Raw genomic sequence first — 24,138 nt, 5'->3', positions numbered from 1 at the left:
GTGGAATGTTTATGAGGCCTTTGATGTTCTGCTTACAATTACATTAAAATGAAATTGAATGAAATTTCATTTCATTCATTCATTTCATTCATTAATTCATTGAGAAAATGAAATTTGTGAATGAAGTAGACTATTTTCTTTCCATTTGAAAACCTTCATTTTAGAGTGACTTTGCTCTAGCTGTATAGTGCCTGGCATGAGCTAGCAGCTGGTACTTCACATTAAGCAGTGTGACAGATCTTTGAAGAAGGATACTCAGCCTTTCTGAAGAGCATCATTGCTCAATTTGGTATGCATAGGTTTAGAAGAGAATGCTAATCAGACTGTCAGCAATTAATTGATTTCTATATAATGTTATTTTACAGAAGGAGGTGATGAGCTTGTCAGAAAGTTAAAAAATTTTTACTCGGGTGTTGCAGAAAATGAAGCTATTACTAAAATAATTGTGATTCTCTCTTCTGCTGGGAATTCTCTAAAAGAAGGACTTAGTGAAGTTCTGCAAGAGTTTGATAAATATAAGGTGTTGTGGACAGAAGATAAAGATACCATATTTCAGGTCAGTTTAATGATTATCATTTACAGGACTATTCTTCATTAATCCTATCTTTTGAAATCAGAAAACATTGTGAAAAATCAAGGAAAAAAAAAAGATGTAGAAAACACATTTACAGCGGAAATTCTTTTATCTTTCTGTAGGAATGGTACTGTATTTGCTAATACTGATTCTGTGCCATTCTAGATACTGAAAACCTGGTAATTGCTTTATTTTGTTTGTGTTAACTCTGGATTTTTGGCCACAAAAAACCAACCCAGTTTGATATGATGCATGTCTCTATGCAAACACAGGTAGCACAGGGTATTAACAAGAGGAGTTAGATATATGCACATACCTGCAAGGCTACTGATATCACAGGGAAATGGTGGGATGGCACCTATGAGTGGAGTGTTGGAATGGAGGGACACAGGCTCTTTAGGAAAGCTAGGCAGGGAAGACCAGGTCAGGATTAAAAGGAGGGCAGGGACAGGTGACATTATAGTGGGGATCTGCTACAGGCTGCCTGACCAGGAGGTCCAAGCAGATGAGACTTCCTGTAGACAGACAGGAGCAGCCTCACACTCACAAACCCTGATCCTCGTGGGGGACTTCAACCACTCTGATATCTGCTGGAGGAACAGCACAGCAGGCCATAAGCAATCCAGGAGGCTCCTGAAATGTGTTGATGATACTTCTTTGAGCAAGTAACGGAAGAGCCAGTGAGAAGAGGTGCCATACTCTACCTTGTTCTCACCAACAAAGAGGAGCTGGGGGTGGGGAAGGTGAAGCTCAAGGGGCAGTTTTATGCTGCAGTGACCATGAAATGGTAGAATTCAACAGGAGTTTATGTGGGTTAAAACCCCACCAATTCATAAACAGGGCTGAAAATTTCCTGTTAGTCTAATTAAAGTTTTAAGTCTAAAGTAATTAATGTTACTAGCTTGATCTAGTTACTACTGAGGAATAGGCTACTGCCTTCAATAATAAGGCAGCTAAGTTTTATACACACATGTTTAATTTCTACATTCTTCCTTTTCCACTATGCTAACCCTTCCACTGCCTATCTGGGTACTCTTGAACAGAGGAGTAGAAGTGGGATGATAAATGCTTTCAGCATTTATTACTTGCCCATTCAGTGTAACCTGTAATTCAATACAGGTCTTAAGTAACATTGCTGAATTTCAGCTTTTCAGAATCACAAAATGTTTCTACCTTTGAGTTCTGCTCAGGGAACTACTTAGAAAATGTGTTTCATTGTGATTGTTTCTCACATAATTTGGCTTTTGAGGTAGTCTTTCTGTAAGTGTGGGCATGTATTTGACCTCTGTTTCATCCCCTGTTTTCACAAAACAAGTAGGTCCTTAATATGTCTTGGTTATCTGTTTCTCTGTTGAATTTGGTTGGAATTTCCCAACAAGGTTGAGTGTTAGTGACAGAGAAATTTATAAACATTCATTTTACGATGCTAGCAAGGCTACAGAAGGCTAAAACCGAGTATAATAATGGTATACATTTTCAGTAATTGCTGAATTACAGTTACGACATGTTTTACCAAAATTATGGAAAAGGACATTTGTTGATTGACATTTTAAACTGCACACAGGAATTTTTTGCTACTGGTCCCACCCTGTCTGAAATTAAAGAAGAAATAGTTCACTATGATACGTTTGAGCAAGAGATGAAAAATTTTAAACCCATTATGCTTCTTGGTCCAATTGAGTTGCACACAGGTATGACATTTTCTTATCTTAGTATGTACAGTAAGATAATGAGTAAAATAGTCACACAATCACAGAAGATGCATAGTTGAGAGGGACCCACAAGGATCATCAAAGTCCAACTCCTGACCCTGCACACGACCATCCCCAAGAATGACACCATGTGCCTGAGAGCACTGTCCAAATGCTTCTTGAACTCTGTCAGGCTGGTGCTGTGTCCACTTCCCTGAGGTGCCAGTTCCAGCCCAGCCACCCTCTGGGTGAAGAACCTTTATCTAATATTCAACCTAACCCTCCCCTGACACAACTTCAGGCCATTCTGTGTCCTGTCACTGGTTACTACAAAGAAGAGATCAGTGCCTGCCCCTCCTCTTCCCTTCACAAGGAAGATGTAACTTCAATGGGGCCTCCTCTCAATCTCCTCTTCTCCAGGCTGAACAGACCAAGTGCCCTCAGCTGCTCCTCATATGGCTTCCCCTCAAGGCCCTTCATCATTTTCATTGACCTCCTCTGGATGCTCTCTAATAGTTTAGTATCTTTCTTATTTTGTGGTGACCAAAACTGCGCACAGGCCTCAAGGTGAGGCTGTCCCAGTGCAGAGCAGAGCATGCTCTGACCCCTGCATCACAGGGACCCAAGTCCTCTAGGTTACAGAACAAAGATATTAAATGTTTTTTATGATCTGGACAGCAGGTAGTTTCTTGGACTCAGTTTAGGTTTGGGAACTGATTTATTGTGATTTATACATTTAAACTTCGGGAAGGGTGTGGTAATTTTCTTGAAATATGCCTGGGCTTCACGAATCATCTCTTTAATGTTAATAGACACATTATTAAAGGAGCATCTATATCTGCTGCAAAATTTGTGGTTTTTTGAGCAGAAGTGTTTTATGCTGTTAGTATATTTTGCTTTCTTTGTTACCAGAGTACAAAATGCTGCCTAATAAAATCCTATTTTTTTCTGAAAATAAATTTGAGTTCTTGACTCTTCTGTCTCTTCAGTGTTGGTTTGCGATTATATATTAAGTGCATATAACATGATGTGTCACCTTACAGTTTTAGCTGTGAACTATTCCAAGTCCCAATTTTGAAATCCCAGGATGCCATTTCCTCAAAGGGTATAAAGCATTTAAATATCACTGATCTTAATACATTTGGTTAATGTATATCAAAGCTAATCTCTGAAAATCCACATTAATATGTAGACATTTTGTTCTTTATTCATCTTCTCCATGTGCTCCACTAGGTAAGCTTACCAATAGGTTTTACAGATAGCATAATATACAATAAAACAACAGAAATATATTTAGTTATAGAATAGAACTTGTTTTGAAAAAGTTCTATTGAAAAGTTCTTTGAAAAGTTTCAAAACAAATAGACTTTGTTTTGAAACTTTTACAATGCTGTCATTAAATTGCTTGTCTGCTGTTTTCTAACTGCTGTTAAAGAACCATATGTGATGATGTGGGCTTTTTAAAGAAAAAAATTAGGATATGAATTGAGTAATTTTTTTTGTTATTATTGTTTTTTAAAACCAGAACCACTGAAGAAAGCTTTAACAATTGAAGCCAATTCCTGGAAGATGGTCCTCTGTCGTTATTTAAATGAGGAATATAAAGCGAAATTGTTAGACATAATGTCGTTCATAAATGATTACCTAAACAAATTGGCTCGACCTCTGGTTGACTTAGATGATGTCAGATTAGCAATGGAGGCTTTATCTGCCATTCAAGAGAAGAGATCAGATATAGACATCTCTATGGGACCTATTGAAGTAAGATGACTTCTAATTTGTTATATTGGAAAAATGTTATTGTTATTATTAATAATAATATATATAATAAGTGTCACAGGATAAGATAAACTTTGAACACTGTCTTGAAAGAACTAGGCTGAAGATGGGAAACAAAATATTATTTTTGGTTTTTTATATTATAAATTATGAATATATATTCATATGATTATATATATTATGAATCAGATAATTTGATAGATTCTGTATTGATACAAAACAGAAAAAAAATTATTTCTCAAATTCTGATATAGAAACAATCTAGGAGACAACATGCAGAAAAAAGATGATGAGGACACAAGACGAGGGAGCACTATGCTCCCTTTTGCTTTTCATTAGCCTTAATCCTCTTGCTTTTTCTGTATGTGTAAACAAACATCTTGATCATCTAACTCCTTGAAATATAGCCAGAGAATATTCATGAAACCACACATCATGGTATGCTGTCACAAACTGGCAACATTCTTTTAGTTTTTTCTATTGAAAGAAGCTAAAACAAGCTCATTATAAGTAGTTGGTATTTACTATCGCTGTCTGAAACAGTCAGCTAATAGAACAAATTAATTAATTAAATGATGTAGAGCTAAACTGTGGAAATACAGCTGCCTTCTTAAGTGTGTATCAAGTATGTTAGAAAGTCAGCCTTACATCAAATAGAAGAACCTGAACAATAATGTAGACATTTAAAGTCATATTCACATCTACTAAATGTTATTAATCTGTCTTCAGGATATGATAATCATACCCATAGCTGTTAAATAAAGCAAGCAAGAGGAACTGAGTTCAGCACTGTCTACTTGTTATGTTTTACATAAGTAGGAAATAACGCAAACTTTGTAAATAAATAAAAGGTATTAACAAAGATGAAGTATTAACATTTTGTTTATTATTATTATTACCATTATCATCATCATCATCATCATCATTGTGCTTCTGCCACTTTAAGATGAATAACTAAGATAATGAACTTTCCCAAACTACTTATAATTCTCATATCTCGTGAGCATTTATTTCCTTCCTAGATTAATATAATGAGTTCTGTCAATGTCAGTAGGGTTAGTCATGTTAACAAGTCACCCTTACATCCTTTTTCTTGAGGAGATGGAATAACCCTAGACACCAGTGCAATCTGGGTAAAAATCAGCTTTTCAGTAAAAGAACTAAGTTCTTTTTTGAAAATACACCAAAGTGAACATAAACTAGAAAAGTGCCCTTGCAACAAAGGGGTTTAAGGGTCTCCTGGGCCTTTTACAAGCTGTGTTGCCAGCAGTTGAGGGGTATGATTCCCTCTGCTCTGGGATATGAGATTTAGCTGGAGTGCTGTGTCCAGTGCTGGGCTTCCCATTACAAAACAGACATGGACATACTGGAGTGAGTCTGGCAAATGAAAAGTAAAATCTGAAAATGAACTTATTTTTAAATAATGCGGTTTGTGTAGGAGGAGGATCATAAAGCAGAAGGTAAGCAAATAAATTGAAGATGAGAACAAACAATAAGAAAGGTTCATTCCATTACAGATACGTATCCATATATTTGACAGTTCAGCAACCTTAGCAAAAAAGGTTTTGTAGATGATATGGCAAAATATTTATAGATGTGTAACTTAATGTGCACAGTTATTCAGAGTTAGGGAAAATTCATCAAAATCTGCATTCAGGTGGACTGTAGATATATGAAATAAAATACCATTGACATGATAAAATTTTATATTTTCTGATACTAAATCTATGGTGTTTGTATGTTTTCCTAGTCTTTCATCCACGACATCTTTGAAGAAATAGTTTTTGCTGTTGTTCCCTAGTTCTTCATTCCTCATCCGTATTAGAAAAAAAAAATCCCACCAAAACAGTTATGCCTAAAATATAAGAACAGATTTTCTTTGAAATGTTTTTTTACAAATTTGATCTATGTTTCCTCAAATAAACTTATAATATATTCCTAAGTTAGGTTTGTTTTTTTTTTTTCATCTAGGAAGCCTATGCCATTTTACATGCATTTAATGTGGAAATTACAAAAGAGGAATCAGATGGTGTTGATACAATGAGATATGCTTTTAATAAATTAAAAACCCAAGCTGTAAGTACATAAAATTATGTTATTTTCTATTTGTGGAAAACATGTGAATTTCTTCAGGTCATAAATGAGAGTGTGAGACTAATTGTCCATCCTCTCTGACTTCTGACTCTTGACATCAGTTGTGCAGTAGTGTCTTAATCTACTGTTAGTAGGTTCATATTCTAATTGCATTTCTATGGATAACTTTGATATTTAAACATTATTGTAGCTTTTAGATATATGTATAAAACCTGCAAGAAAATGCTGTGTCTGCTCTTCTTCATTTCCAGTTTTTGTGTCATTTTTGTCTGATCAGGGAGTTTATTACCCTTAAGTTACATTTTTCTAAGAAGTGCGTACTCTGCCGGTGCCCTTACCCTTAAGTAGTGGTTGTACTTTCACCTTTGTGATTTAGAACAGTCTTATATACCTCAAAAATTCTGTGTTTATTGAGTATTTTATGTAATGAAGGTGTTTAGATGGAAATATGTAGGTATTTTTTTGAATTTGTTAAGTTATATCCTCTTCCACATATTAATCACTCAGGAAAGGACTCAAGAGTACATTTTACATTTTTGTGTAGTTCTTGGTTATATCTCTCAAAATTTTGATCAAAGAAAAAGAAATTTGTTAAAGAGAAGGCTGAGCCCTGTATGAGAAAGATGACTCTGTTAGCTTGGGGTTTGAGGTTTTTTGGAGGGAGGAAAGAAAGATAATAGGATCTTGTTCCACCACCCCCTTGTAATGAAATATATTCACTTAAAGTCCAATGCAAGATTTTGTTATGATTTTTGGTTGAGGCGGTTTGGTTTATCCCTCACCTTTCCTCTCAAAAATTGAATATAGCACCATAAAGGGGAAAAAAGGTGTTTAGCTTCAAATAATCAACTTTTGTTCAAAAATTTGAGATGTCTTATTCATAATTTTGATTTATATCTAACTCAAATATCTGTTACTGTTTCTTACAGAAATAACTTTCATTTTAATCTTTTCCATGTCAGATTGTAGTGCAAGATGAGTTGGTTGAAGTTCAGCCCAAGTTTAAGAAAGAGTTGCTAGAAGCGGTTGCAGTTTTTCAGGAGGATGTAGCACAGTTTGAAACAGCTTATGAAAAGGTAAATGAATTTAGTATTATTTTGGTTTGCAGGATTTGGGTGCCAGAATTTTATTCTGCTCAGCTACTGATGTTGGATGCCACGGTTGCTAAGCAGTCATCACTGTAGGTCAAACTTTTCAGTATGAAGAAATACACACAACTCTATAAAGAAAGAAAAGAAGCACTGGTGATGCAACTTGTAATGAAATTGTGATTATAAATTACAAATTAATTAAGAAACTGTAGTTCATGTTGTGGCATCTTTGCACACACATCAGCATTAAAAAGGACCACTGTCCTGGTTTTGTTATTTTCAGCAAAATAGGGAAGTATGAAAAGTTAGAGTCTAATCTTATTAATTTTAATTAAGGTAAGGGATTTTCAATTCCATAGAAGTTACGTCTTCTTAGATTTACCACTGTAAGTATTGAATTACCAAGCTACATGACTTGATTGGAGTTTGACTAATAAAAAAATGTATTTTGTAATGGTCTGTAAATATAGAGTTGCCTTCAGTCACTTTGAGAATTAGTATTCCATTTTTGTTAATTGCTTATTTGATAGGAAGGGCCTATGGTTCCAAACATTCCACCTCAGGAAGCCAGTAAGAGGCAGCAGATCTTTCAGGTAAGAAAGTAAACTGTTGAATTTGCAGCTAATTAATTAAATCTGTTCTTGTTTATCATAACAAGTTTACCAAATTACAATTCGGATGTTCCTTATAATATTTTGTTATCTATAGTTCCTCTCACACTGATAGTGGAGCCCTGGAAAATGTTAAAGATAGAACTCTGAAAATGTTAGGCTTTGTGTTTTCTCAGATCACTGCACCTGCGTAAGCAGTATGGTAAATGATATAATTGTTAGATGTGAGATTGTTTAGTAAATAAATATAATTATTTACATAATCATAAGAAGAATCATGAGAAACTATGTTGGAAATTTAAGGGGGCTATGTTTAGCTGAAATCTATGTATACAATAGAACAATATAAGTTTAATAATTAACATGAAAGTTATATAACGATAGAGTATAAAAACACGATCATCTTGAATGTATGGTTGGAGTCAGATTTGAGTTGAATACTCCTGACACCCAGAGCTCTTAATAAAAGCACCTGCATATAATCACTTATGTGATTATGTGTTTCTGAACACTAAAAACACAATGTTTTCCTTAATGTGGAAGGATCAATTGATTGATCTGTAACCTTTCTTCACTCTTCATATTTTGTGAGGAGAAATTATCAATTTGGAGTAATAAAAGCAGAAAAATAGGCAAGAGTCAATTGTGACACCTTGATAATGGCCGAAAATAAGCCAGGTTACAAAGCAGTCATGAGCCAATTTTGTAATCTTTAAAGATCACATTTTTCATTAGATAGTTGTCTTTCAACTTGTTATTTATTTGTTATGAACCTTAATTCATAGGTCCAGGAGCAGTATTTTCTCTCATTTTAATCCTTCTTTTTTCTGCAAGTTGTAGTAACTTAAATAGTACTTTTGTCAATCTAAAATATTGTATAGATTGTATAAAGTAAATTCTTAGTTTGTAAAAAGAACTAAGTGACTAAGAGAAGGTGCTTAACACTTCTAATGCATCTAGTATGTACTGAAAATTGAGCGATTCTGGTTAAATTTGCTGTGTTTCTTATTTTGCCAAGGGAATGCTCTGTACTTTTGGATACTAGTTGTGAAAATCATTCTTCTTTCCATTTTTCTATGGTGATCATATTCTTTTGGACAGCAGTTAGATTTTGAAAGTAATTGTGTTATTTTGCACTCTGGTGTTTTTCGTCAAGCTATATACATGTTTAGATCAAAAATATTTTCAGATATTTTACATATTCTTCTAATAGACTTAATAAAAGTTTGAAACAGTTTAATGATTTTATTTTAGACAATTTTAAGTTAAAACTAAAAAACTTGTATTTTCATTTGGTCTGTATGAAACACAACCAGGCTAACTTTGATGAGCTGTGGAGAAAGTTTATCACATACTCGTCTGGTGAACGGTTGTTTGGATTGCCTGTCACAGAGTATGACATGTTACATAGAGTCAGGTAACTGTGGAAATATCATTGCCTTAAGTATGTTAGAAAGTCTTAGGCTTACACCAAAGGCAGAAATATTACAATATGCAAGTTTTCCATTGCCTTTAAACAAACAAACAAATAACTAACTAAATAAAATCTATAAAGTTCTATTTGGTAATTCTAATTTGTTAATGTTGAATTTGTTATTTTTGAAAAAATTATTTATTTATTATTGCAATAGAATGATACCAGATGATTTTACTCTGTAGAAATACTATATAAAGCAGCAATATGCCCTGTTCTAGACATAAATATAAATTAAAATAGATATATATTAAGATACGGTAGAAAGTGAAGAAGAAATGTAAGGAAAGATCATTCTATCATGATATAAGAAGAGTTTAACTACAGCTTTTTTGAAAGTCTGAATTTTTTGAGCAGCTGTACAAATGATGATCAGATTCTAAAGTTTTTGTTCCAGCCATTTCAATAGTTTGATGATGATTCACCCAAAGGAGGATCTCACTCTTTCTGCCTGGTTTTAGATCAGAGTTTTAGTTCAGATTCAGAGAGTGTACCTAAGTAAATTGACAGGTTTTTTCCACCTGCCATGCTCTGCTTTGCACTGCAGAGCCAGCTCAGGGCATATAACCTAGGTTTCTTTTGTACTAATGGGGGTTTTGAGAACTAGGCAAAAACAAAACTTCCTCCAAATATGTTTAGAGTGGATGTTAGGTCCTTAGCACTAACCACCTGCCCTTTTTTGTGGGTATTTTTTGATGAAGTATTCTTTTCTACATTAAAAAAAAAGACTCTAATTGTCTGCCCCTATTTTTTGTATTATTATTTCCTATATCATGTATTTAAATACTGTGAGGTATCCAGAAAGCTGATTGGAATTATTGGCATAATTGCTTCTTTTTTTTCCAGGAAGGAGTTAGGCTTGCTTCAGAAATTGTATGGATTATATGATACTGTAATAAGCACTATTGATGGTTACTATGACATACTTTGGACAGAGATAGATATTGAAAAAATCACTAATGAACTTACGGATTATCAAGCCAGGTATGTTTAACGTATTAATAGTAATAGATGTTAAGTGCATTAAGATTTAGGAGAGTTCAGCAAAGCCATTTATATATTTATCAAAGCCTCCATGAATAAGGTTTGTTGTAAACAATAATATTATTCAAGAAGGAACGAGTTAACACCCTACTTGTAGTTAAGAAGCCTTTTACCTGTAGCTTTGATAAGTGAAGGGCATAAGATCAAAGTGCCGGTCTCATTAGCTAAACCAGCTGAAAGATTAGGAGGACTGAAACTTTATTTGTAAAAGCTAAGTTCTTCAACAGGGATGATTAGCCCATTGATTTTAAGTTTTGCATCCAATAATAATAGGCACACAATTCTTTCACCCTCAGAGAAAGCCAGGCAGGTGTTAAACATCCAGTTTGACATTAAGCAGGGAGTTAACCAACATGAACATACTGACAACCACCCAGCACTGGCATAGCTCTAAGCCACACACATGCTGTTGTATTGCTCCTGATTACCGGGAATATGAAATCATATCAGTGGGAGGTAGAGAAGTAAGTGATAAAGGATGCAAAACCAAGGATTTATTGTTTTTCCTAATAAGGATATACTTTACCATTTGCAGTATGGTATTCCTGTGGTAGGTCACCTTCTCGGTTCTTGGTATGTTGGCTCTTTAAAAGTGTGGTCGAAGAGATGGATCTTTATTTAACTGTTCTCAGGGGTTTTTCCACACTAGAAATACATAGTTTTCATTAGTGAATGGTTTCAGAACCACTAACCAAAAGTGGAGGAGACAGTCATGTTTATTTCATTTTCATGTCTGTCTCCAAATTGGTATGTTAGTAAGTGCCATGCCTATTAAATTGAAGTAAATATTATATTTGTACAATGATTTAATATGTGAAATTCAACTAATTTAACCAATATTTTTCTTTGTTTTTTCTTTTCCAATAAAGAGTTTCTGATAATAAATAGCAAGAGATAACTATGTTTTAACAGAAACTATAGTATTTTTTTATTTCCTTTATTTGCAGGGAAAATATCATTGTTTGAGACTATAAAATACTATGATTTTTAAGTAGGGCATTTGTATTAGTTTTTCCTAAACAGGTAGGCTAGTTGACATAGGAAATGTTGACCTTAATACAATCCACTTCATATCTCCTTGTTTAAACTCTTGTTTAAACAATTGTAATTTTGACCAAAGGGAAATTTACTACAGTATCACTTTAATGGAACTGCAGGTGCCGTAGACTACCTAAAGGCCTCCACCACTGGCAAGCATTTTCTGATCTCAAGAAAAGAATTGAGGATTTTATTGAGTGTTGTTCTTTGCTGGAAATGATGTCTGACAAAGCAATGAAGCAAAGACACTGGGATCGTATTTCTGAAACAACAGGGCATCCATTTGATGTAGAATCTGAGACCTTTTGCCTTAGAAACATCATGGAAGCACCAATTCTTCAAAATAAAGAAGATATTGAGGTAGGTACATATGTTTTTCCCCTCCTTGTTCCTTTTCTATAGTCAGCAAAAATAATGTGATTGGTTATAGAATGGTTACTCTCTTTAAAAATAATTACTTCATTAAAGTCCTTGACTTTCAATCAGATCACACTGGTTTAAAACAGTCTGTGTTTTATTTAGAAGCTCTTATCTATGTGGGAAAATGTAGAGGTAGCAGCTGGAATCTTTAGACCCTTATTTGTAGATAATCTTTTCACATTGCTGCTGCCATTATTTTTTATGATTTTCTTAGCTCTTTTTAAGCAGGAAAAAATCCTCAAACAAGACTTTAAATGGTCACAGTCACCTAATTTTTTTACCTCTGTTGTTGCTTTATAGTTCTATAGGTAAGTCAGAAATTTTAGATGAGGACTTCATGCTTAAGAATATTTAATATTAAAACTTTTTCTAGATTATTAGAAATAATCTTTTGATTATTCTGGATTCTTTTGAACCACACAGCTTCAAAAAAAACCACCCCCTATAACTTGTGAAAACTCAGTGGAGTTTCCATTTTTCATATGGTAAATACGTATGCAAAAACATATTATATCTATACTTGATTTATATGGAAGCATTCCAAGGTGACTAGCTTAATTTTTAATTAAGCTCTGATTTGAATAGAATGTTGGACTTGACCTTTCCAACTTAAACTTTTTTTAGATTCTGTGATTCTATAAACTGAAAAGTGCTAAGAGTCAGAGTTCATCTGGTGATGACTCTAATCACTGCCCCTCCTCACTCAGCCTTGTAAAAATTATGATCCAAAAGTCTTTTTTAATCAGAAATAACAAAATGTGAAGCCACAGAAAATACATATCTATCCATTTCCAAAAGTGATTTCTTCAGGTGTCCATACAAGTAATTTGAGTGAGTAACATTAGTAGTGTGATATCTGCATTTTTTAATATTCTATGTGTGGTGGTACAGTACTAGGAAATTCATTTCACAAGACTGGAGTGTCTAAAAAGGGGTTCTTTCCTTGCAGGATATATGCATATCTGCTATGAAGGAAAAGGATATAGAAGCCAAACTGTTGCAAGTAGCTGAAACCTGGGGAGCCCAGAATCTGAGCTTTGCACAGTTCAAAGGAAGAGGAGAGTTACTGCTAAAGGGGATTGAATCAGCAGAAATTATGATATTGATGGAGGACAGTTTAATGGTTCTGGATTCTCTACTGTCCAATAGGTACTTGGCATTGTTCATGTATGGCATTTTCAGAAATACACTGTGATAGTAACAATACTATTATTGAGCTCAATTAGGAGTAAATTTGAATTAAACGTTTTTTTTTAATAAAACAAACTATTAAAAGTCCTAATGACAAACCTCCTTATGAGAAAGACTTCAATGCATATTCAGTTATGACAACTTTCATCTCAATATACTTGAATGTAATCAAGCTGCTAAAATCTTTCCAAAATGTTGTTCTTGTTCTAAGTGAAAGAAGAGTTAGTTTGTTCTGGGTTTGGGTTTTTTTCACCATTGTAAGTATTTATTTTATAATAGCTTTATTTAGAATTAAATAGTTTATGGTCCTCTCCAATTTTAGATACAATACAGCGTTTAAAAAGCAAATTCAGAGCTGGGTTTCTAAACTAAGCAACTCTTCACACATAATTGAAGAATGGCTGATTGTGCAGAACCTCTGGATTTATCTTGAAGCTGTTTTTGTAGCAGGAGATATTGCAAAAGAGTTACCCCAGGTAAACTTTACAATGCTTGCCTAATATTGTTTACTGAAAGCTTTCTTTGCAATAATTTTCAACAGATTATGCTTTGGTTTTTCTATATATAGGAAGCAAAGCGCTTTCAGAATATTGACAAATCATGGGTAAAAATAATGCAACGAGCTCATGAAAATGCAAATGTAGTTGCCTGCTGTGTTGGAGATGATACTATGGAGCAACTTCTCCCTTATTTACATGAACAGTTGGAAGTATGTCAGAAATCACTTACAGGGTATGATTTGTTTGATTTTTACTGCTTTACTATATTGTAAATAATTTGTATGAAGCATTAAATGTACTTCAGTCTTACTTACACCCCTATATAGAAAAAATTACAACCTGAAATTGTTTAATAAAAATCTTGTTCAATTTTAAAGATATTTAGAGAAGAAAAGACTGCTGTTTCCAAGATTCTTTTTTATTTCTGATCCTGCACTTGTTGAAATTCTTGGACAAGCAAGTGATTCTCATACAATCCAGGTATGACCTTAATGATTTTTTTCTACTTATAAAAAGAATTAATATACAGAGAGGCATTTAATAAAATGGGATGCAAACATTTTCTTTTTATAAAGTTTGCTTGAAAAAAAAATTTTGTTTCTTTTTCTCAACTACTTTAAAAAATGTGAAATGGATACCTGTAATTCAAAACAATCTTCAGAATTCAGAACAATAGAACATAGTTTGATCAAGTGATTTGCTGGTGGTTTCTTTCCCAGCTGAACGAATAAAAGGGCCCTGTGAGGCTTCCCTGCTTTGCATACTGCAAAATTCTTCCAGCTAGTCTGGATTGTTACTGAGGGTCAATTGAGATAAGCCAGTGTATCTCTGCTAGATCATCTCTGCAAACTGTAAAAGTACAGTAGACAGAGATAAAATTCTACACAACCATTTCTGTAATTGTTACCCACGGAGGGCCAGAAATTCATTTGTAAGTTCAGATGAATTTCGCAGGATAACCTTATTTGAGGGGGGTTTTCTGTTTGCTAATGCTAAATATTTACATTGAATAATTCCCGAATTATCCTTACAGCCACATCTGACTTCCATATCTGACAACATAAATGAAGTAGAGTTTCACCCAAAGGATTACGATCGCATACTGGCAGTCATATCAAGAGAAGGAGAAAAAATTTCAGTAATTATCTGATTTTTTTTTTCTAGAAACATTAATAGATAAATAATTTTATTATTGAACATATAAGATGTATTAAGGTGAATTATGGTTAATTAAGAATAAATATTTCAAGATTTTTGTTAACAAGACTAGAATATGTCTTCATGAAATAAATTGCTTGGATACAAAGTAAAGTCTGTAGCTGTCATGAATAGGAATTTAATAACTATGTAGTAACTCATATTCTTGAACAGGATGTTGGTAAATATGTTCAATATTTTATACATTTGCTTTCATTAATTTTTCAGCTGGACACTCCAGTGCTTGCAAAAGGACCAGTAGAAATCTGGTTGAAGGCTTTATTGCAAATGCAGCAGAAGTCATTGCATGGCATAATTAGGGCAGCATTTTACCAAATTAGTGACCCAGGATATCAGTTGTTGAATTTTCTTAATCAATTCCCAGCACAGGTAAGAATACAAGATGTGTACATGTGTCTGCAGTCTGGGTGTATCTGGGGGCATGTGGAAGGCAAAGAGCACGTGGGATTGCCTGTATGAGGAAATTTTCATAGAGGACACAAGGGGAAGGATCTGGTCAGTAGAAGGTATCCTAAATCACTTTGATTTTGATACTCAGTATATAGCATCATATTTTTCTTGCCATCTGCTTTAAATTTAGTTTTTTCAGTTCTCTTGGTGAATATAAAGTAGAGCTTATATTTTCTGTAATGGATTTTTAATCCCTTTCAGCTGCAAATAAAATTGCATGTGCAGATTGATTTCTCTCATAATTTAAGATTGTAAGAGCTATGATTATTTTTCTCATAATTTTTAAGATTTACCTCATAGTTCATATAATTGTCACTATGATAACGCAGTGGTAGTACAAGGCTTTGTTGAAAGATTCTAGAAACTCCTCCATCTTACTGATAACTAATAAATTTTAGCTAAAATTATTGAACTGTTTCCTATTCTGTATTAATTCTGAATCTCTAATTTGCTGTGTGGTACAGTGCTGGGTAATTTTTAATAAAAATCCTGCAGATATTAAAACTAGCTATTTTCAAAAAAATGAATACATTTAAATATTTAATAGAATTATCCTAAAACTCTATTTATTATGTAATTGGGTATTGTCTCATCAGTGTTTATTTGAAAGTTTTTCCTACCTTAAACAAATAAGGACTGTTTTGTTTCACGTCAGACATTTTGATGTGGCTTTACTACTGTCTGCAAAGATCTTTTCTCACATCTTGCTAAGTTCTCATGTTCAAAAAATTGTTTGTCTTGGAAGGGTTTGGCCAAGGAATTTTTACAAAGAAGAGTTGTGCTACAGACGAGAGGAGTTGGGCAAAATACTGACAAATTAAATGTTTTCTTCAAACTGTCTTTTTCCTGGCTCAGAAACTGCTGTTATAGATAGCATGAAATAGTCACATCTTAATATAATGTTATTTATTTTTTGTTTTCCTTTGACTAATTGGTCATTCTAAAATTTACCTTTTTAGTCTCTACCTATGATAGCTCACCATTTAAAATCATGAGGCTTTCTTCTAATACACAAACTTGTAACCATGAAATCACTACAGTTATAGGGAGCCAGAAAAGTAGAAAGAGATGTTTAGTAAAACTTCTAGGGCTTGGTGCTTTTTGAATATAAAAATGTGTGTAATAAAAGAATACAGAGATTGTCTGTCATTTTTTGTTGTGGGTGTTGTAAATCAAAACCAATCTGAAACAGTAATTTATATACAACATCCTATAACTCTTTAGATTTATTTAGAAGCAAAATAGCTTGTAGTTTAATGTGCTCTAGGCTTAACTCTGGGCATGACAGAATGCTAGAAGGCAAGCCATCCCATGTTCAGTGAAAATTCACAGCAATTTAATGTTCTTTAATTAGTTACAAATTGGCAATGGAAAATTGTCAGAAGGTCTTCTCCCCCCAGAGCCAGTTTGGGTAGTACGTATTCCTGGAGTCCTCTAAAGGATTAGAAGGGAATCTGACTGTAATCCTTAGTTTGAGAGTATCTCACTATGTGACAAATTTTTGTAAAATTTTAAAATCTTTCTCAGCAGGTTGTGCAGCAGAGCCCGTTAATTCAGCCAAGGTGTCCTGGTGGGATAGAGTCATGTTGGATGTAGTGATATTTTGGAACTGTCTACACATAATTTATCGTTCCTATTATAACTAAGCCTTCTGTCACACAGCTAGAGTTCAACAAGTGATTAGTTTGTATATTTTTCCTGTTTTACATTTTTAGGTTGGATTACTGGGAATTCAAATATTGTGGACACGTGATGGAGAAGAAGCTCTACGCAATGCTAAGGATGACAGAAAAATCATGGACGTAACCAATGCTAGATTTCTGGATATTCTGAATACATTGATTGGCCAGACCACACTGGATCTTTCCAAGTTTGAGAGAGTGAAATTTGAAACACTTATTACCATTCACGTGCATCAGCGTGATATTTTTGATGACTTGGTATAGATTTTGATTTCTGACAACTAAATGCATTTTCTATCATAATACTCTTTCTTATATGTGGTAGCTACAGTTACATGTGTATGCATATGTAAGAGATGTCCATAATCTCATCACAGTAAAAATAATATAATTTTGCTTAAAATAGAATAAAATTAGTTCTGTCAGCTAAATATTTTTGCCAAATGTTTACACTTTTCCTAGAACACTTAAATTTTCCATGTCTTCCTATAGAGTTTTTTTTTGGTAGACAAAACAAAGTATTTCCTTTCTTTGAAAAGAAGTTGTACTACTCTTAATTGCATAATTTAAGAAGTTGAGACTGCCGAGGGTGCTGTAACTGTAACATAATTTCCTCATGACTTTACAGAATCTCAGTTGGCACACGGCTGCACCTTCCTAAGGAGACTACATAGAACTCAAACAAACAAAAGACCTACTAAAATAGTTGCAATCCTACACTTGAACTTTTGAGACTGTGCTAAATTGTTACTGTTCCTTCATTCTTTGGAGAAAGGCATCCTTCAACACTGTCCCTCACATATTTCCAGAGGTTGTTTAGATTATACAGCATTTGCTTCTCTGCCTCAGTCACATCCTTCCCTCATCACACCCTTTGTTGCAATGTGTTTGGAGGATTTAGCAGTGTGCTATTTGCATTTCTCACTTGGAAAGTGACTGCCCTACTAAAGCAGGTTCAGACTTATTTGATAACACAGATGTTGGGATGATTTGGTTAAGTGGTCAGGAGGTTTTTTAATATCAGTTTAGCATACATCTGAACATGTTATATCATGTTTATTGTATATAAGTTTACTTACACAGGAACTTTAATCTGAGTAATCACTCGTTATTCACATAAAAATAAGCATTTTATCACAGTTGGTGAAGTCAGTAAGTATGGGTGCTCGGTTATAACACATACTTTTACTTTCTTTTAAGGTAAAAATGAACATCAAATCACCAACTGATTTTGAGTGGTTAAAGCAGTCAAGATTCTACTATAAAGAGGATTATGATCAAGTCATCGTAGCAATCACAGATGTTGATTTTGTTTACCAAAATGAATTTCTGGGTTGCACTGATCGTCTGGTTATAACACCTCTTACAGACAGGTCAGAAAAGCAATTATAGATAAGGAATACTTTTAATATCTATAGTGTTTATTTAATATTTATCTCTAAAGAGATACAATCTGAGTTAAGTCCTGTGTGGGCTGAAAGCATTCTCATACATTTGTTTAATATACTCTTTTAGAAAAAGTAAAATAGAGTCTCACTACTCTGTACACTTACTAATTCCTTTATCACTGCCTTTATCACAGTTTAAAAAGAACATTTAATAACAGAAATTCATTGTTTTAAGGTTATATAGTAGCATATAGTTTAGCAGTATACTGAAGAGAAGGTTAGGTCAAATATTTCAAATTTTGTAATAAGAGATTCTGTAAAGATTCTCTGGCTTCTTTGAAAATCTGTAAAGATTCTCTGGCTTCTTTGAAAATCTAAGAAAAAGCTGTGTGCACTCACCTTCCTTCTTCTGTAGCCAAGTAAGTAAATGGTCATTTTGTTTCAAATGTGGCTTAACAATGTATTTCCTTTTTCCTTTGGGAATATCTTTGCTTCCCTCCTTGTCCAAATTATTTCTCCTTTTGATCCTTTCTTGAGATATCACTTTAAACCAAATGAGAAAATAGAAGACCAAGAGATACTTCACTTGCAAAAAGATCCCCTCAAGAAATAAAAACAACTTCCAACTTACAATAATTTACTTTGATATCTGTGTGGTATATGTGCTTCTATGACTTTTTAAATACCTTTATTTCTCCAGAAGAGGTAGAGCTGCTATCGTGACAATATAGAAAGTTCAGTAGGTTTCTGCAGTAAACTTTATTGCCCTCAGCAACTGAGTATTTTTTATGTAAAATTGTTAAACTCTACCCCAAAATTGATTGAAGTAGAATGGCAGAGAGAAACCCTTCCTGACACTTCAGAGCTCTTTATTGTATAGAAAGCAAGAAAGTTCCTGAAGTGCAAGTTGGGTGTAATAAATTACAGTGATTCAAACTAAAATGAGGAACCAGTTAGTTATAAAACTCTATTCAATATGGATTAATACCAGAAATACTTCATTTAGAATTTGTCCAAACTATGTTGATTTGATAGTGAAGATACCCCATTGTTTAATTCCTTTAGCATTACTCATTCACATATAAGTAAAAATGTAATCTAGACTTTTTAAAACTTTAAAAAAAAAAAGGGGTAAAGCTTAGGGTTCTTTTCTATTTCTTCTATCTTACACATAGCGTGGGAAGGGGCCATGCTTATGTCCTTATTCTTTCACACTTGAGGATTTAGTCAAAAGTAGCATAATTGAATGTATATGGGTTAGTACGCTGCAAAATATGATGGCATAGCAGAATGCAACAGCAGAATGAGCTCTTTATAGCTGCCAGAAAAGTTAATGAGAAATATCTTTATGGGATGTACATTGATTTTTTAGCTTGTTAACACCAGGGTTTGTTTCTTTTCTTATTTGTTTGATTTGTTGGGTTCTTTTATTTTGTAAGTAGTGTTTAAATGTCGTATTTTGTGCCTTTTACCTTTCTGAACTTCTTGCACGGAAATCCATAGGATTGCTTTATTAAGAAGTAGCATTTCAACATAGGGGCTGTGAAATCTATTGCATTGATCTTTATTTTATATATATGCATTTATATCTTGAATATAATTTAATAGATTAACATCAATTTATATTTGTAGGTGCTATATAACTTTAGCGCAAGCTTTGGGAATGAACATGGGAGGAGCTCCAGCAGGACCAGCTGGAACTGGTAAAACAGAAACAACGAAAGACATGGGAAAGGCTCTGGGAAAATACGTAGTAGTCTTTAACTGCTCTGATCAAATGGACTTCAGAGGTTTGGGCAGGATTTTTAAAGGTAAGATTTCTTCCTGTAGGATAGAAGAGACTTCCGCAGGTCATGAGCAGGTGCAGGTAGAGCAGGGTGCTCACTCAGTACCTTTTTTGTGTTGGGTTTTGGCTGTCTCCAGGGATGGATGCTCTGCTACACCTCTGCTTAAGTGTTTTGATCATTCTCATCACATTTTTTTGTACTTCCTCTGGCTTGGAATCTTCCACATTGAAACACATGTCCATTGTCTTCTCTTCTTCCTCTGCACCTCTGAAACAAGCCTGACTCCAACTTCTCAGTGCCTCCTATTATCTATTGTCAACAGCAATAGGCTTTCTCTTCAGGGCCAACAAATACTGTTCTCAGCCTCTCCCACTGTGTCCTGTCCTCCCTCCAGCCACTGACCCGATCACAGCAACCCCTGGGTGCGCTCATGTGAATGTATCCGGGTCTCTCCCCTACTGGGAAACCCCAAAGTGAGCATGACACTCCAGCTGCTACCTCACAAGTGCTGAGCAGAGGTGAACACTGATATGCCTCGCCCTGCAGGCCAGGCTCTTGCCCAGTATGCAGCTGGCTTCCCTTGCTACAAGGGCATAGACCTAATTCATGCTTAATTGGTTGTGAAATGGACCAGCAGCTCGTTTTCTGCAGAACTGCTTTGCAATGCAGTCAGCACCGAGCTTGTACTGCTGCACGGGGTCATTCTGGTCTAAGGGACTTGAACTTCACGGGATTTCTGTCAGCTCATTTTTCAGAGTAATGGTATTGTATGTATTGGGAAGCAAGAGGCGTAAAAGTGGCTAAAGCTGTGGGTTTATAAACATATTGCTCATTTGAAAGTCATTAAAATTTTAGAAAATCTTTGAGTGACAAAATCCATGACAGAATGTCTTTAAAGTGATTTAGTCTTAACTGTGCAACACAAATAAACCCTGAATGACTGGCATAAATTATTCACAATTAATTAACAAGCTTTTAGCATGCATGAAAGAAAAACATGGCTTGCTGGTACTTTAATATCATTTGGGGAAAAAATGCTGTTAGAAACTTTCTTATAAAACATTGTGAAAGGAAAAACAATTCTCTTAGGTGCTACTACATACATGTTACTTTTCCAAAAAGAAATTAGGCAACTGTGAAAATAATCCTGTACAAAAAGTACTCTTCTTATTAATATAGTACTTCTAGATTTCTCTTTTAATTTCTTTTTCTTTCTCTGGGTTTCTCTCTTTGTTTCATAGACATATCCACACTTTGAATCTTGTTAATGTGTTGTACTATTATGAGAAACTTATTTAGTGGGGACTTAAAATGGTAAAATCAAAACAGTGACTTTTTTGGTGACATTTAGGACAAATGTTTTGTAGCTCTAAGTCAATTATTTTTAATATTTTTGACTAACAGTAGAGCTTTTTGCAAATAATTGAATGGTACTCTACAATAAAAGGCTACATTTACAGAATGATATATAAAAAATATTTACCAAATACCCAAAATTATCAAAATATTTTTTCAGACTATGGCTCGCTTTTAAGCATTGTGTATAAATCAACTAATATTAATTCAGACAGATATGGAAACAGTCAGGTGGATTGGAGGAAGATGGGCCTTGACCACAGGGCAATAAATAAAACTAGTGTGATTTAATTACTTGCAGGAAAAGTAATTTAGTTCAGATATTCAAATATGCATGAAGGACAAGAGATAATATTTTTTTCTTTCCCTGTTTTAGGTCTTGCACAGTCTGGATCTTGGGGATGTTTTGATGAATTCAATCGAATTGAGTTACCTGTCTTGTCCGTAGCAGCACAACAAATCTATATTATTTTAACAGCAAGAAAAGAAAAAAAAAAGCAGTTCATTTTTTCTGATGGGGACTGTGTGGATTTAAATCCAGAGTTTGGAATTTTCCTAACTATGGTGAGTGTAGTAATAATTTCAAAGAAGTGGCAAATTATACTACATAGAGGTTAAGTGATACAGTGAAAAGAATTGGTCTTATTCATAAAATAATGTTACTATAGAATTAGATTAAAGTGCACAATACATAAATAATACGATTATTCATGAATAGCTTGCCTTCATTTTGACTTTAATATTATGGGAAATGTTCCTAATTATGTCCCTTCATTGCTGTGTTGCTACTCACTGTGCAGACTAGAAGTTTGACCAAACTTGCAGAATTTTCTGTGCTCACTGAGAGGACTGAAACACTAATACACTTTACTATTGTATCTTTAATAATGCTAATAATAATGCATTAATAATTCCTGAATGTTTTAATAATATTAATGTATTAGTAGTTTAGCAGTATTAATATTTTAACAGTATTAATGAGAAAGATACTGTAGGGAGAAGGGAGAAAAATAACATTCACTTAAAGAAGGAGATATAAGAAAGAGGTTTTTCAGGGACACAGGTCTTGACTAATGGGTACCTACATGGATATGTAAAAATTCTTCGATCTCCCGTAATATTAACTTTCAGAGTATGCTGTCTTGTTGCCATAGGATTCTTGAGACTTCATAGCCCTATTTCCTGTAATCTCATGGGCAGGAAATTTTAAAGTGTATGTTTCCTAATGCCAAGGCAGATGGCAATCCAAGATTACTTTATGGGAGATTAAAATTACGGTAATTGATAAGCAAGACTTCTAACTCTGAACTGCTCTAAGTATTTATACATGCATTTATTTCTATTGAACAATAAAAAGGAGGCTATTTTGCAAATAATAATGATGCATTATGTTTTCTTACTTAGAATCCTGGATATGCTGGACGTCAAGAACTACCAGAAAATCTCAAAGTACAGTTTAGAAGTGTTGCAATGATGGTTCCAGATAGACAGGTATAATTCTTGACTGAACTGAAAGGAAAAAATGCGTTTTAATTTCCTGACCTGTCTCCAGGAGAACCTAATGGAATTTCTGCAAATATTTGTATTTCAGATAATTATAAGGGTTAAACTTGCAAGTTATGGATTCATTGATAATGTGGTCTTGGCTAAGAAATTCTTTGTTCTTTATAAACTTTGTGAGGAGCAGCTCACTAAGCAGGTAATGTTATGTATTCTTTTTTCTTTGTATTTACATCATAAAACCTCCTACTTTTTGGGTTATGCAAATTGTTTTTGAAACATCACTTTCATGCCTTTTACAAAATATTGAAGTACTTTAAATGTAATTTTAAAAAAATACCTCTTTAAAATTTCTGAATAAATTACTACATTAATTCATTAATATGTAGTTGCATATGCACCTTTTTTGTTAAAAATTATGCTTTTTAGTTAATTGCAAGTGCATGAAGTTCTCTGCCTAAACATGTCAGCCAGACAGAAAATATCCCAGTCATGTAATTTTTCTGTAAGAATTATCTAGGGCTAGGCTAAGTAGTTGGAAATTAGAAACTGGAAATCACAGTCTAGTTTGATTGAAGTTGTTCATGTCCCTATAGCATTACCTTGATCTGAAGTCTGTGCTTTAAGATGCCTTAGTTGAAAAGACATGACTCAGAATGGATCTATTAGTTTTTTAGAGTCCTGTTATTCAGAGCTATACATTTTTTTTTATATGGCATGATATATGGTTTCATCAATTAAATTTAAATTAGCAAAGAAAAAGCTTATAGCATACACACATCTTCCTGAAAACAACTTCATTATCCTTCATTTATTTGAACAGAATAATTCCTAAACAGCAGCAACAATTCCTATTTTAGCTACCTTTTCCAGGCAGGACAACTGCACTTTATAAGTAGATATGCAATTAAAGCTTGATATATTAATGAAATAAAGCTAGAGAATTTGTTACTGATACATAAGCCTTCTTCCACTCTCTAGGTCCATTATGACTTTGGTCTGAGGAATATCCTTTCAGTACTGAGGACTCTTGGAGCTCAAAAGAGAGCCAGGCCAAATGAAGGCGAATTGAGTATTGTCATGAGAGGGTTAAGAGATATGAATCTTTCTAAGCTGGTAAGAATCTAATTTAATATTTAAGCACCATGTAGAGGAAAGCCTAATAGATGTTTCATGGGTTTTGTATGAGATCAGAAAAAATCTCAATTGTTCTTTACTTTAAAAAATTAAGCATGATAACCTTCATGTTA

At 33.9% G+C, this 24,138-nt stretch overlaps 1 protein-coding gene across 1 annotated transcript in view; it reads left to right on the top strand.

Moving 5' to 3' along the window:
* DNAH8 (dynein axonemal heavy chain 8) overlaps positions 1-24,138 on the top strand; it is a 116,403-nt gene that overhangs the window by 33,906 nt on the left and 58,359 nt on the right. The window contains exons 27-48 of the mRNA XM_054514304.1: positions 366-556; positions 2,139-2,265; positions 3,791-4,026; positions 6,016-6,120; positions 7,101-7,214; positions 7,760-7,822; positions 9,157-9,257; positions 10,161-10,298; positions 11,516-11,756; positions 12,766-12,965; positions 13,330-13,483; positions 13,576-13,739; positions 13,885-13,987; positions 14,541-14,645; positions 14,933-15,094; positions 16,891-17,115; positions 18,058-18,230; positions 19,878-20,056; positions 21,765-21,952; positions 22,793-22,879; positions 22,980-23,087; positions 23,870-24,004. Of these exons, the coding sequence (XP_054370279.1) occupies positions 366-556; positions 2,139-2,265; positions 3,791-4,026; positions 6,016-6,120; positions 7,101-7,214; positions 7,760-7,822; positions 9,157-9,257; positions 10,161-10,298; positions 11,516-11,756; positions 12,766-12,965; positions 13,330-13,483; positions 13,576-13,739; positions 13,885-13,987; positions 14,541-14,645; positions 14,933-15,094; positions 16,891-17,115; positions 18,058-18,230; positions 19,878-20,056; positions 21,765-21,952; positions 22,793-22,879; positions 22,980-23,087; positions 23,870-24,004 (3,299 nt within the window). The remainder of the gene's footprint in view (positions 1-365; positions 557-2,138; positions 2,266-3,790; positions 4,027-6,015; positions 6,121-7,100; positions 7,215-7,759; positions 7,823-9,156; positions 9,258-10,160; positions 10,299-11,515; positions 11,757-12,765; positions 12,966-13,329; positions 13,484-13,575; positions 13,740-13,884; positions 13,988-14,540; positions 14,646-14,932; positions 15,095-16,890; positions 17,116-18,057; positions 18,231-19,877; positions 20,057-21,764; positions 21,953-22,792; positions 22,880-22,979; positions 23,088-23,869; positions 24,005-24,138) is intronic.

The sequence above is a fragment of the Molothrus ater genome, chromosome 3, assembly GCF_012460135.2.
Source record: "Molothrus ater isolate BHLD 08-10-18 breed brown headed cowbird chromosome 3, BPBGC_Mater_1.1, whole genome shotgun sequence".
Taxonomy (NCBI): domain Eukaryota; kingdom Metazoa; phylum Chordata; class Aves; order Passeriformes; family Icteridae; genus Molothrus; species Molothrus ater.
Note: the sequence above shows the minus strand (reverse complement) of the source record. Positions and strands in the feature narration are given on the sequence as shown.